Source organism: Balaenoptera acutorostrata, chromosome 11 (assembly GCF_949987535.1).
Source record: "Balaenoptera acutorostrata chromosome 11, mBalAcu1.1, whole genome shotgun sequence".
In the NCBI taxonomy this organism is placed as follows: domain Eukaryota; kingdom Metazoa; phylum Chordata; class Mammalia; order Artiodactyla; family Balaenopteridae; genus Balaenoptera; species Balaenoptera acutorostrata.
In genome coordinates, this window is record NC_080074.1 from 72566727 (window position 1) to 72582021 (window position 15295).

Here is a 15295-nt window from a genome sequence, read left to right on the forward strand (position 1 = left end):
TTGCTATAAACTGTTTCATCTCTAAGAAGGAGGTAGATAGAGGTCGTCAGGCCTTAACGGAGCCACGTCTTTGCCAGGAGGAATGCAGTGGCAGGATCACCTGCCAGGTGCAGACTGCATTTATAATTTGGGAAGTGAAGTAGATCATTAGATAATCATTTCTGTCTTAACAGCAAGCCAGTTCACCTTTTCTAGCTGATATTTTAACACAGACACAAAATTTGAGGCACGTGAACTCGAAGGGAAATGGGAACCATTTATTCAATGGGGCTGTTCTTTGGTGGTGGTCTCTGGTGATAAACCCTGATTATTTTTTTTAATCTAAAAATATTCAGGGATTTCCCTGGTGGTCCAGTGGTTGGGACTCTGAGCTTCTGCTGCAGGGGGCATGGGTTTGATCTGTGGTCAGGAACTAAGATCCTGCAAGCTGCATGGTGTGGCCAAAAAAGAAAAAAAAAATTAAAAATAAATAAAAATATTCAGAAGCAAGCTTACCTCTTCCATTTTGAATTGAATTCACTGATAGTTTTAAAATTCTCAGTAGTTGTTAGAACCACTGTAATGTTTAAAATAGTTACAGTAGTTAGAAATATTGAATTTAAGAAGCTCACAAGTTTCTGGAAGGTATATGAATTACTGGGAAGAAACTTAAGTTACTTGTTATTATTAAGTGGATTAAGGCAATTCTTAGCATATGAAGAATAGAGTTTATCAAATCCAGGATGTCAGTTAAGATTTAAAATTAAGTTACATTTTGATAGCTGAGTCTGCCTAACCAGTAGCTTTATTGCTGAGCATAAAAAATCTGGATCCTAGGATGTCTTTCTCATTACGTGCTTCCATTGTAAGAAGCACACAAATAAGGGATTAAAGGGAAAAAGCCTAAGAAGTTTTAGGTACTTCATGTAGGCCTTGAATTTTAAAAATTAAAAAAAAATCTTATGTTGAATCATTGCAATGTTATATCATTTAATTAATAGTTTGAGTGCCTCTATTCTACCAAGTATCTGTAATGAAGTGCTGGGTATATAGGAATGAATGAGACAGACAGATGTCTTGTTTTCATAGAGCCTGTTGTCTGATGTGGGAGGCTGACGTTAAACAAGCACATTATGACATTAAATAAACACAGATATGTCACTGAAAGACAATGAAAGAAGCATGAGGTTACAGCCATTGCTCTTCTGTTTTATTCTACATTATTAACAAGTTCAATTGTTGATGTCGTGATAGGAAATTTGCCAGATCATTTAATGATGTAATCTGGTTAAATTCCTAAATGGAATTTGAATACTAAAATTAAATACTTGAAGCCTGTCAAATTGTCCTCGTACTTTACTCTTACTTCTGCATCTTTTTAACTAGATAGTAAGTAAATTGATTCTTCATTTTTCTAAGTAAAATCCTTTTTTTTACTAAGTTTCTCCTCTAAGATAGATGGATTAAAAGAGCCAATGTAAGCTCTGCCAACTCCTTATTCCCCCAAAAGGAACCATAGAAAAATACTGACGTGGTTATTATTTAACCTCATGTATGATCTCCAGTTGGCGGTGGTTCCCAGCAGTAATCCTGCAGCTTCCTGTAGTGTCTTCCTAGACCGCTCACAATACAGAAGTCTGTAAACACACATTTGTCTCATGGTACAGAAGCAAAATGTTGATATAAAAACAATTTCCCTCACTCTTGGCCCCCCCCAAAAAGAGAGAGAGGAACAGACATCCACATAGGTACATACCCTTTTAATTGTAGTCTTTGAACAAGTGACACTTCCCTACTCAGGCTCTGTAGTCAACTGTCAGATATTTTTCCCCAGCCTGATACTAAATCAGTGGGGGGAGGGAGTGATTTCAGCTTCGGAACTGCTCACCTTCGTAACTGCAGGAGGAGGTAGCAGCTTTGAAAAGGAGCAGAATGAAGATCAAGCTCTTATCCTCATTGTATTCTTAACCAAAAACCTTTAGGTTAACCTAATCATTGAGTCTTACTAATACACTGGGATAGGCAATACATTTAAATTCACAGGAGTCACATTCTAAAGTATATGGGTAAGGCAGAAATAAAAACTTACCCTTGAAAATTCCTATAAGAGACACATGTTGGAGGTTTAACGTCTCTCGGAAAGTGACATAGCGAGTCTTCCAAGACAAGTCTTGTCTTCGCCCTTGCTATGTAAGTGCACATTTTCTTTGATTTGTTGGGAGATAGTAAGCTCAGAAATAAGAGCATGGACTCTGGAGTTAGGTGGTCTGGATTTCAATTTCGGCTCTACCATTTGCTAGCTGAGCCCAGAGTGAGGTAAAGGTGCTGGCCATTAGTGTTACAGGCTGAGGGGACAAGTTGAGAAGATCGTCACTTGTACTGATTAATTTCTGTATTTACCTCAGGAAATTAAGATTCGATATGTCAGTTCACCAAAGCTAATGTTATTTTCCATTATGAAAAACATTTCCACCCTAGTCTTTGAGGATACTGCTTTTATTTTTTCTTCCAATTTTTAGTATTGAGTTTTTGTTCTGATTTGTTTTTATAGCTTTTTTTCTCTAAAAGTTAATTAAAAAGATTAGCAGACTATCTATATATGCTCTTGTAAAAAATGACAGACTTGGGAAAAACTACTTTTAAAAATTAATGTCAATTAGTTTCTCTCTTAGGTATTTTTTAAATAATGAAAGCCTCTTTCATGTTTTATATTAAATAGAGTTGTAGTTAATGATTCAAATATCTTTCCCCACAGTTAATCCTGAAAGAAGTTGACTCACTATTGTATGTCGACACTGATATCCTTTTTTTACGGCCCGTTGATGATATTTGGTCTTTACTAAAGAAATTTAATTCCACACAAATTGCTGCAATGGCACCAGAACATGAAGAGCCTCGAATAGGCTGGTATAATCGCTTTGCCAGACATCCATACTATGGAAAAACTGGAGTGAACTCTGGAGTTATGTTGATGAACATGACCAGAATGAGAAGGAAGTATTTCAAGGTAAGTCACCGATCCAGGTTAACTTATCTCTCTTTTCCCTCCGTATTGTTTGGTTTCCAATTTAATTTTGCTTTATTAAAAACTAGATCGCGAGCTATTCAGAATTTTTCCACCTATCTAGAATAATTGAAGAAAAGTGTGTTCTTAGTATTCTGTTTATTAGAGCATGACAGTAGGTCAGAGCGGATGGCGTTACAATGAAGTAACAGTGCAGCAAGTGTGAACATCACCTTCCTAGATTGGTATTCCAGGCAGGAGTTGTCATTTGGTAGTTGTGCAGCCTCATAATACTTGAATCTAAAGTGTGGTACGTCTTGGGGGAACACAGATTGTGGTTAAGAGCTAAAGACTGTCCCATTGGCTTGGTTCAGACGCTGAGATCTTGGGTAAGTTTTGAACATCTCTGGGCTTTGATTTCCTCATCTGTGAAATGGGATGACAGATAACAGTACCTATGTCATAGGGCTTTTGTGAGGGTTAAATTAGTTAGGAGGGAGGCTAACACATAGGAAATGTTGGCTATTTTGGTGCTATTGGAAGTTAACTTTAAAAAAAAAGTTCCTGTGTGTTTCTCATCTCTCAAATTGTGGGGTCAGTAGAAGAGTGAGGCTATTTAAATTCTCTGATTCTGCATATGCTGAACACATGAGTGTGTTGTACTGTTTACCAGTTTCACGCTGATGAGTCCTTAAGTCGTTGTAGTCTGGGGGCATTGGAGTCAAGTGGTTTAGCCTTACGTTTAGCTTTGCCACCTGTTCACCACAACCACTAGCCAACTAGTTAACTTTCAAATGTCAGTGCTCTCAGATGAAAAATAGAGATAATAAATGGACTTACGTAGGTTGTCTTTTTAAAAGAGACCCATTCAAAATGCTTAGTACAGAGCAAGACGCATAGTAAGCACTTCAGTGTTAGCTAAAAGCAGTGGCTTCTGAAACACTGATAGAGACTCACTGTTTATCCCTTTACATCTAGTTAGTACTAAATCAAACATCAAGGGATATTATGTCTTTTATGGTATGAATATATATGTAATATATATGTATATTTGTATGTGTATATATATTTGGTATTTTTCTTATGGCTTCTGGTGGACCAGAATTTACACCATTACTTATTACTCCTTTCTGCATGTCTGATTTAAATCTCTTGTCCCTTCTTATCCTTGCTCTAGGCAGCAGTACTGCTTGTAGCCTTCACCACCCACATCTCGCCATTTCATTCTTAAGACAGTTAATACCCATCACTCTTGTCTTCTGTAAAGATCTAGTAAACCTAGGAGTTTTTTTAGCTTTCCCATTTTCTGTACCTTTCTGAAATCTTGATTTCATTTCACTTTTGTCTTCCACAAATGAATGCATTAATGAGGCCAGTGTAACCTGTGCTTTTGCTTGCAAGTGAACATCTTTCTTCAATTACCCAATTTTTTGATATATGTTGAGTTTTAAAATATCATGTACCATAAAGTTTTACTAAATAAAACAGGTGTCATACCATGAGTTTTCTTACTTTTCTGATGGTTAGACTATGCACAGTAATATTATACCAGAAGATGGTGCTATAAGATTATGTGCTAAGGAATAATGTGACTGCTCAGGAACTCTTCATTTGAAATTCTTAGAATTATGAGAAGTGTACTGTTGCAAATAACCTTAGAGATAATTTAGTGTAACACCATTACTTGATTTTTAAGAAAATTTCAAATTGCTGCTATATAGTTCAAATCACTGATTATTTTTTATTTACCTTTTAGTTACTTAAATATCATTCTTAAATATGTTTAACAGTTCCTCCCCTTTCCCTTTTCTTTTTGTCTGTGGCATGTTCTAAACCAGCTAGAGATGTAGATGTGGGATTTGAAATAATTTCTAAACTTTCAAGCTTTTGTTTTTTTCTATGTATTAATGACTTAATGAAGAAAAATATGAGACGTGTGATAGTACATTAATTTAGTAGGCACAATTTACTTCATACCTACTATCCCTATGTTTCAAACAACTCTATTCTTGCCCAGTGGGAACAACACAGATTTACTCTGTTTTTAAATATTGTATTTGTGATTGCTGATATGTTTCTACAAAATTTATTGATTTTTAGTTCCGTTTTTCATATATCTTTCTTTATTTTTCCTGATTTCCAAACATATCTTTAGCAAACATTGCCTTGTTTTTTCCTACTAACTCTATAATTTCTGGCACAGATCTTAAATTTTAGAGCTCTAGTGATGTAACTGAATTACATGTAATAACTTTTCAAACTGTTTCATGCAGATCCATGAATGTTACCCCATAGTTCCTATCACATGAAAAGCTGTAAGATTACCCACTTAGGACAGTGGCCATGTTTTAAATTCTTTGCTTTGCTGTCACCCAGCCCTACCATTCATGATTATTCAGTTCCAACCTGATGTATTATAATTATATATTTTAAAAATTAAAATAGTAAAATTTTAACTTTGTTGTTTTTTTTCTCATAATGCTTGATAGACATTGATATAACACTGGCTAAGATACTGCTTTGTATTTTGTATTATGATTGTATTTGCAGTGTTGAATCTCTATTAAGATATTTCTTAACCTTTTCCTATTTATTAGCTAAAAACCAGAGAATGTAAATAAGGCATCTTGAGAATTTTTTTCTTGTATATTTACTGTACCCTGTTCATGTCGTGCCATATGTTACTTTGTAAAGTATTTTTTGCCTGCTTTCTCCATCTACTGAGGGCAGGGTGTGTCTTTTATGCAGCTTTGTATTCAGAATATTTAGCGTGGAGTCTGGCGTAAAGTAGCAACTCAGTAGATAATTACTGTTAGAGGACAGAAGTTTTAGAAACTAGGCCATTAATGAATTATTGAAAAATATTAAAAAAGAATACTTATTGTGAGGTGGCTGTGAGGGTCGTTTTTACATATTTGAAAGATGTATGTGATGGAGGGCTTTTATTGTGTTACATATAGAGCTTAAGAAAACAATATCAATGAACATCTTACCAAAAGGGATGGAACTTTTCAGAGACTAGGAGAGTAACTAATCTTTGGGAATTGATGAGTTCTCAGTTTCTAGCATTGTTGGAACATAATATGAATAGCCACCTGTCAGTTTTATATTTATTTGTAACATAAACTGATGATAATAATGAGTCTATTTTCAAAAGCATACATAGTTCTAGAAATGAAACTAATTTATCTTAATATAATACATGTGCATTTTGGTAGGTTTGCTGAAATTAGTAAATTAGAACTACATCTTTTTAAAAAATTACAAAACTACTTCAGCTCTATCATCTCCCACCTCCTCTCCCTCCTCCAGTCAGTAACTCTTCTTGCCCGTTCACTTGATGCCAGTTCCTGTATGCCAGCTGTTGTACTGTACTACTGTACTTTTCAAGGTATTGAACTGTAAGATTAAAAATGTTTTCTTTAAAAAAAATTTACAAAACTAAATCATGCTTATAAAAATTCAGGGAATTCATTGCATATAGGGTAAAAAGACAAGTCCCCCCTTTACACACCACTCTCCTCAGTTTCATTCCTTTGCCCAAATGACGTTATAAACTTTGCTATGTATTCTTCAGACCCTTTAAAAAAGTATTTTGAAACAGATATACATGTACATTAGCATTTATATGTAGAATTCTTTTATATATCTTCAGTTTGCTTTTTTCACTTAGTAAATATATAAATGATTTTTATGTCAGTACATATAGTCTGTCACATTTAATATGTGTGATATTGTGGGGAAAGAATGTTTTGATTTTGTTTGTGTGTACTAGTATGAATATGTAGTTATATGGCTGAAAACATCTCATGTATTTTAATTTTTACTTTCCTGACTGTACTACCAATATGGGATGAAAATCTTTTCATACAATTTTTAGCCATTTTTGTTTCCTCCTTTGGGAATGGCTGTATGGCCATATCCTTTGACTATTTCTCTACTTTGCTGTTTTTCCATTTCTGTTGACTTGAGCTCTTTTTATATATGATGCCTCTGTATTAAGCTCATTTCTCATAGTTTTTCATTGGTTGTCTTGGATATTCTAGGTTATCCTCAGCAAATAATACTAGTGTTATTGCTTCTTGTCCAATACTTTTCTAGTAGGACTTTTCCTTTACGTGTATTATAAGGGTCCCCCCACCTCCCACCCCTTGATTTTTTCTTTTTTCCCTACAACTGCCCTGGACCTTGTAATTTTATCTTTCTTTTCTTTGAATAGATGTATTTCTTTGAATAGGTGTATTTCTGTCTCTCTATACATTTTTTTTTTTTTTTTGCATAAGTAGAATCCAGTGAAGTCTTGAACATGACATGGTACAAGGGGTCCACCAGTCCTGTCTATTTAATGTGTTTCTGGTCTTGGTCCTTGAGCAATTCACAGTTTCCTTTTCAGATCCTAAGAACATTTAGTGAACATGATCAGTGACTTATTTCAGAGTCATCCTTTCAATAAAGTATTTTCTTAATATTTCCTTAAGTAAAACCTGTTTCAGTCGTTTTCCAGATTTATTTCTGATTGTGTATAGTTTACTGTATTTACTGCATTCTGAGAAACTTCACACAAAGGTAATGCAATTATAGCAGATTATATTTAGTTTAAATACGTAGTTTTTTTTTCCAGGAATTCTGACTTTTCTTTCTCAAAGGATCGATTGTTTATGCCTCCATCGTGTTTATTATATATCCTAGAATAGCTTGTAACAATGTTTTTTAAGCTATCTGTGGAGAAGAATCAGTGTTTTTTTAAACATTATTTACAACCTGTCATGAGGCAATGCTTTTGTAAAAATAATGTAAATAAATTACTAGGAAAATATTAGACTAAATAGACATAAAATTGCTATAAAAGTTTCTAAATCTTACTCTTAATTTGTGTACTTAAATCTTGTAGAGGACATGAAAAATTCACTGACCAGCACACTGAAAACTGTACTTTGAGGAGTACTGGTTTAAGTCTGGAGAGTTTCAAAGAGTCAAATTGGTATAAAAGACTTAGTATTCAACTTCACCCCAGGTTCACATGATCCCCAGCCCTCTTTCAGCTCTGTTGTTTCCTTAGGTATGAGCTATGAGTAGTTCCGTAGAGGCTGAAAAGGCATCTGATGAAATTCAGTATCTATTTTTGATTTATCAATTTCAAATGACCTCTTTGAAATGCCAATTATAAAGGGTTGGCAAATCAGACTAAGAATAATAGTGATCATGGTGATAATAATAGCTAACACTGTGCCAGGTACTTTTCCTAGGACTTTTTATTTATATGTTAACAGGTTTGATCCTCAGCAGCTGTATGACAGAGACATAGGTACTGTGTCTAGACATGTGACATAGGTACTAAAGCTATCTGCTTTTTAAGATGAGGTCACAGTCATAATACTTAAACTACCACCTACTTTCTCTTTCCCTTTCCTCCCCTACATCTGTTAGTTTTATCACTTCTTTGTGCAGCTTCAGATACCTTCTTTTGTTATCTTCTGCACTCCAGCTGGACAGTTTTACTGACATTTACGTTTACATTAGGGTCACTTGGTTTTGAAACAGAAGTTTACACTTCTCCCCTTGCTCTGTAACAATTGCTAAGGGAAGAATGGGGAACTGTCATTATGCTGCCGTTTTAAACCTGGAAGCCTGAGAATCTCATTAATGTATTTACCAACAGAATGATATGACCACTGTGCGACTACGATGGGGAGATATACTTATGCCATTGCTTAAAAAATACAAACTGAACATCACATGGGGTGATCAAGATCTGTTGAATATCATATTTTTTCATAATCCAGGTAATCATTTAAATTTATTCTTTGCATTTGTAAAAAAAAATCATAGTTAATATTTAGTCAAAACTGGAGAAATGCATTTATTTGATTTTGGCTTAAACTAATGGTTATCACTTTTTTTTTAAGACAGAGTAAACTAAATTTAAACTAAAATTTTGCAAAGTGTTAATTCTGTGGAATTAGGGTATGTTTGCTTTTTTGTTTTGTCTCTGCATAGAAAGCCTTTTTGTTTTTCCGTGTCAATGGAATTATCGACCAGATCATTGCATATATGGAAGCAATTGCCAAGAAGCCGAAGAAGAAGGAATCTTTATTCTTCATGGGAACAGAGGTGTTTACCATGATGATAAGCAACCAGCGTTTAGAGCTATTTATGAAGCACTGAGAAATGTAAGCTTTTTTTAAAAAAATGTTTTTGTGGACATACTCGCAAGCTTACAGAGAATTTGCATATCCTTTACCCTAGTTCATCAATTATAAACCCAGCACTCCTTCCACATCTAGCTCTGGCACTTGGCGTTCTGCTATGAGGAAGAGCACTCCCCTTTGCCCACTTATTGATCTATACATTATCAGTGTGAACTCATTGATATGTATTTTTTTCCATGATTTATAATGCAGTATTCAATTTTATTTATATTGATGCTGAAGTTGTGCCAGATTTGGTGATTGGGAGCCCTTTTGGCTACCTCTTGTGCTCATTTGACATATTCCCATCATTATTTTGAGTACCTCCACATTCTCTGTCCAAACAAAATATCCCAGGCTCATCTTGTTATACATTCCCTGCCCTCACCCTGAAGTCAGCTGTCAAAGGAACTCTGATGCTTATTGCTACAAGGGTGTCTTGCCTTCTAAGCCCTTTCAGCAGCAGAGCTGGGAAATACAGATACACAAACACACATAGTCATGTGCTCACACCGATGCCTCCAGTTCCATTCCCTCAGGCCCCTTCCTTGCCTTCTCCTACTTTGTTTCTGTTTTATCTCCTTTCTTCCACAATTAGAATCCTGGCTCCGAACATAAAATATTTCCTCTTTTGCTTAGTTCTACAGTACACTTAAACTAATTTCAAAAATGCTCCATTCATACTGCTATCTCCACTCCTCTGTTCTTGAAAAACCAACCTACTATAAAGGATTTGTTTCTCGTCCTCCCCCCGCCCCTCCCCTGCCCCAGATGAGGGTGTGTACTCAGTACTGTGTTCAGAAGTTACTTGCGGTAGTTCTTTTCTCCTTCTTTCAGTGTGGTTATTTATTCATTTGAAATACAGTTGGGTTCATGTGTTTCTGTATGCTTTCAGTTTTAAGTTTTTTCCCCTCATCTTTGTTGATTTAACTTTAATTTGATATGAGGAATATTAATATACTTCAAAAAGTCAAAACTATATAACGGTTTACTCAGAAGTAGCATTCCTTCCCCATCCTTCCACCCCAGGCCCCCCACCCCATCACCAATTTCATTTTCTGGTTTGTCCTTCCTGTACAGGTAAGTAGATACATGTATGTTTTGTAATTCCCCTTTTCTTACATGAGAAGTAGCATACTGTTCATCTTTATTTGCGCTTTGCCTTTTTTACAGTATTCTGGAAATTTGGGCATTTATAAATATTTTCTTCATGCTTTTTTTTTTTAAACAGCTGTATGATATTCCATTTTGTGCATGTACCAGAGTTTATTCAATTAATCTCTTATGTTTGAACATTTTGGTCTTTTCCAGCATTTTGAATAATAAATAATGCAACAGTGCATAACTTTGCCATACATATATTTGTACTGTTGGGAGATGTTTCTTCAGGGTAAATTCCTGGACATGGTATAATTTTAATTGAAGATACCACCTGTTTCCCCTACATGGGGATTATTTGCATTCCTGCCAACAGTTCATGACGAGGCCTGTTACTCACAGCCTCATTAACAGAGTGTATTATCAAGCTTGAAAAAGTTTTGCCATTCTAACGAGTGAGAAATGGAATCTTAGTTTAATTTTAATTTGCCTTTCTCTTATGATTGAGATGAACATCTTTCTATATATTTAACAGCTGTTTTTACATCTTTTTGGGGGGTGAATTTTCTTTCAAATCTCTCACCTAGTCTTCTATCATTTTAAAAAAATAACTTTACTGATAACATATTTTATATACCACACAGTTCACCCATAGTGTAAATAATTCAGTGGTTTTTAGCATGTTTACAGAGTTGTACAGTCATCACCATGAGGGAGTTTCGATCTCTACTCCCCACCTCCCCACCATTTGTTGCAAGTTCTCTGTGTATTAAAGATATTAGTTCTTTTTCTGTGACATCTGATGTAAATTTTTTTCCCAATTTGACTGTTTATGGAATTTTTTACCATTCAAAGGTGTTTTTTAAAAATTTTGTGTAATCAAATTTAAAACCTTTTTTTAAAAAAGTAGTAATTAGAAAGTCTTTCCCTACTATACTCAGCTTATAGAAAAATTCACGTATATCCTTTTTCATTTATTACACTTAGCCTTGTGCCCAATTTGGAATTTACTCTTTTGAGCGAGGAATAGATCTAATTTGATCTTTTTCCAAATAACTGTCTTGTCCCAACACCATTTATTTAACAGTCTATTTGTAACCCAAAGATTTGAGATACTGACTTTATTATATACTAAAGTTCCATTTGTAATTTCTGGATTTTCTGTTTTGCTCCATTGGTCTGTCCATTTGTGTACTATTACACACTATTTTAATTATAAAGGCTTTGTGCTGTATTTTAATATCTGATAGGGCTACTTCCTCTTCATAGCCTGTCCTTTCAGTGTTTTCCTACCTATTGTATTTTTATTTTTCCACAAATATCAACTCATTTAATTACATTAAAAACTTGTTTTTTTTTGTTGGGAGTGTATCATCTTCACATATTAACTTAGTGACTGCTGACATTTTAATGGTGTTGAGACATCTTAAGAACAAGGTCTGTCTTTCATTTGTGTCTTTCAGGAATGTTTCATAGTTTTCTTCATACTATGGATTTTGAACATATCTTAAGTTTATCCTTAAGTATTTTATCTTCTTTGTTGCCTTTGTAAATGGGGTTTTCTCTTTTAAGCATTTACTTTATGTTGAGTTTGGGAAAAAATTAAACTGGCCCCACCACCCCAGATATCTGTTTTTCTCTCTTTTTTTTTTCCCTTGTTCTTACGGCGCTCTTGTTTAATTAAGGTGGATTGACGGGGGAGATGATGCATGAACCAGGTCTCTGAATATGTTGGGGACCAAGACTTGGGGCAAATCCAAATAAGGACTGGATTTATGATTTTGCTTAAGGAGCATTATATCAAGTGCTATCCATGCAGCGAATTCATTGATACCTGGGGAGAAGTGTAGGTGAGCACTCATCTCTCACGTGGGTGTGTTCACTGCTCTGCTAGACCGTGTCTCATCTTATGTGGACGTGAAGACAAAAACATAAGTAGAACAACAGGAGTGGTTTGGTGTAAGCGTGGGGGTCAGGAGAAGAGCTGATGCCCCTGTTTGCTAGACGCTCAGTATCTGCTCATGCCTGCTCTCATGGTTTGCTAGTACAGCCTCAGTAATAGGCATGAGGATAAAGATACTGAACTGTAACCTACTGAGACACAGATTGTACTAGGACTGTGAAGGAGTGCAAGTTTTGCCCCGAAGAGCCAGGGAAGGCTTCGTTGATGAGGAGGCATTTGAAGTGAGCCCTGAAGAGTGAGTAAGAGTTTGCCAGGTGAGCAGGCTGGGCCAAAATTACCTGAGAAAAAGCCTCAGGGGTTGTGAAAGGTCCACGAGGAGGTCAGGCGTGGAGCTGCTTGGGGTGATGGGTGAAGGGAGGCAGCGGCAGGGCTGGGCTGGATGCGGTGATGACACGCTGTGTAAGGTGACGATCTGCAGTGACAAGGAGCTGAAGTTTTCTCCTGGAAAGCTGAGTTTCTCAAACCTGGTGGTAGGCAAAGTGCTGACAGCATTGTAGGCTACAGTTTTAGTGTTTTTGCTAAGTTTCTTGTCCTATAAACCTGAGAGAGGTTTCTGAATAATCAGTTTATCACGATACAGCTACACTCACTGAAGAATTATAAAATTTAGTGATGTTCATTTTCATGTAGCCGACCTTGTATGCCTTCAGAAATCAATATCGTATTTTAATAATGCTTTATCATGGGTTGTCAGGAGGTGATAAAAATGACAAAAGGTACATTTGGGGTTCTGAGACTTTGCAGGATAGAAAAGAGATGCACTCCTGTAGAAATGTGATTTCTTTGTTGCCTTTGATCATTAAAAAAAAAAAAACATTATTAAGGAATTAAATCTTACTAGTTTTATTTGATCTTTTCTGATCTTCTATAAATATATACTTTAAAAAAATTGAGTATTGGTTTTAAGCTGATTAATTACACTTGATTTTTAAAAAATAAATCTTATTTTAAAAACTATTTCAAATACTGAAGTAATTAAAGATTAATGTTTGTTTTGGGTCCATATTAATAGCCATATTACCCATTTTTCAGCTTAATGAAGTTAATCAGTCTTTTTTGGTGCTCTTGGTTAGTGTTTTTATCTTCCCTTATCTGTAATTCAGTGAGAAGTGTAATTTAAAAGAATTGCAGTTTAGACAAGGGCATTTATGCAAGTTTCAGACAGAAGCTTAGTCATAGCCGTCGAATGCTGTGAACAGTAAGGACGTGAACCATTTTTAAAAGGTAAATACATGGCTGTGTCTGCCAGCAAATCAGTTTTTACAGCCCCATACATAGTTGTTAAATATTAGTTGCTGAGTGAATAAAAATACTAAGATTAAAAATTGCAGATTCGCAATGGGAACAAAACATTTTATTGCTCTGTAAAATGTTTTCTGCTTCTTGTATTTCGTTTGAGTTATTAGATTTCTTGGTGTTTCTGTGTTACCTTTGATTTACTTCACACCCTTCTTCTATTTGTATAAGATGCAATAGATTTGCAGAGATGCAAGGGATTCTCGACCATTTCCCTCCTGCACCACCTTCTTGTGCATAGTTGGCACTCAGCATTTGTCGGATTGAACTGCCTGCCATTCTACCATACTTTTAAAACATGTTCTGTTTTTTGAAAATGCCTTTAATTTTCTACTTGTCATCATAGCCTCACTATTTATTCACTGCCTTCAACTGACAGTCTTAGATATAAAACATGACCTTCCTAAAAGTTTGTGTGCTGGGTATGGTGCCAGTGAAGAGGGAGGGAGTGATTAACTGTGTCAGGAGAGCTTCTCAGAGGAGCTGCCATTGGACTGAGCTGGAAGGATGAGTACCAGGCAGGCAGGAATGGTGCGGACCAGTCAAGTGTAGCACTCGGTATGGGAAGAGGCGCACAGTCAGGTAAGGGCACATGTGGCCTCTGGGAAAGGGAACGTCTGGATGTGTGTTCCATGCTGCACAACTCCTGGACACTGCAGAGTCTGTGGCTGGTGGAGGGCGTGACCTCCGGCTGTGTACGTACAGGTAGACATCTGGGTGATTTATCACCTTCTCCCGTAAAGGTCAAATTGCTTGTGTTATATGTTGGACTAAAAGAGCTCTAATTCATGAGGCACTGTTTTTATTTAGGGAAAATACTCATCAAAAGACTTTCCCAGTGAAGAAAAAAGAAAGGTAACCACAAACACTGGGATTTAAATCACATGAAAATGGATGAACTGAATCTCAAGTGTTCCTGGGAGTTAACTTTTAAACACCTTTGTAATGTTTTCATTTTTTGTCATTGTAGAGTAAGAAAAAGACCACAGTTTGCTCTTCCCATTATTACTCGCCTCTCAGCCACAGTTGTCCAAGTATGTTGTTTATACACAGTGAAATGTAACTTGACAGTATCACTTAATACGGGTGTTAAACCTTGAAGAAGGTAAGGTAAACCTGACCTTCTTCAGCATAACCCCAGACAAATGTAGACGTGTCTCTATACAGCACAGCACAGTTTCCCACTGTTAACTGAGCTGCATCTTTTAACAGAGTTTTTGAAACTGACTTGGCACAGTTGCGTTTGCTGTTTTGGATAAGCAGTGCTGTGTGGTTGTAAAGCTGTTGACTTTTTTTTTTTTTTAACATCTTTATTGGAGTATAATTGCTTTACAATGGTGTGTTAGTTTCTGCTTTATAACAAAGTGAATCAGCTATACATATACATATATACCCATATCTCCTCCCTCTTGCATCTCCCTCCCTCCCACCCTCCCTTTCCCACCCCTTTAGGTGGTCACAAAGCACCGAGCTGATCTCCCTGTGCTATGCGGCTGCTTCCCACTAGCTATCGATTTCTTTTGCAGCTGAGGTGGACTCCTGGCTTAGCTTTGTAACTGGGAAGATTCTCCCCCTGCCTTAAGTTGCTTCTTTGTAAATAGTGATGTCCTATTTCATGAAGTTGGTATGAGGCTTAAGTGCATTAATACATATAAAGCTCTTAGAACAATGCCTGGCATGTAGGAAGTGCCCTCTTTAACCAGTCCAGCTTTCAGCAGTCTCTCCTAGATGCCTGTGTGCTAGCTGTTGTTATTTTCGTTACATTCT

At 36.0% G+C, this 15295-nt stretch overlaps 1 protein-coding gene across 3 annotated transcripts in view; it reads left to right on the top strand.

Moving 5' to 3' along the window:
• The window catches only part of GXYLT1 (glucoside xylosyltransferase 1), a 59331-nt gene that overhangs the window by 28855 nt on the left and 15181 nt on the right, over positions 1-15295 (top strand). For all 3 annotated transcript variants that reach the window (XM_057556965.1, XM_057556964.1, XM_057556966.1), the window contains 3 exons: positions 2735-2986; positions 8643-8766; positions 8981-9153. In XM_057556965.1, coding sequence (XP_057412948.1) covers positions 2735-2986; positions 8643-8766; positions 8981-9153 — 549 coding nt within the window. The remainder of the gene's footprint in view (positions 1-2734; positions 2987-8642; positions 8767-8980; positions 9154-15295) is intronic.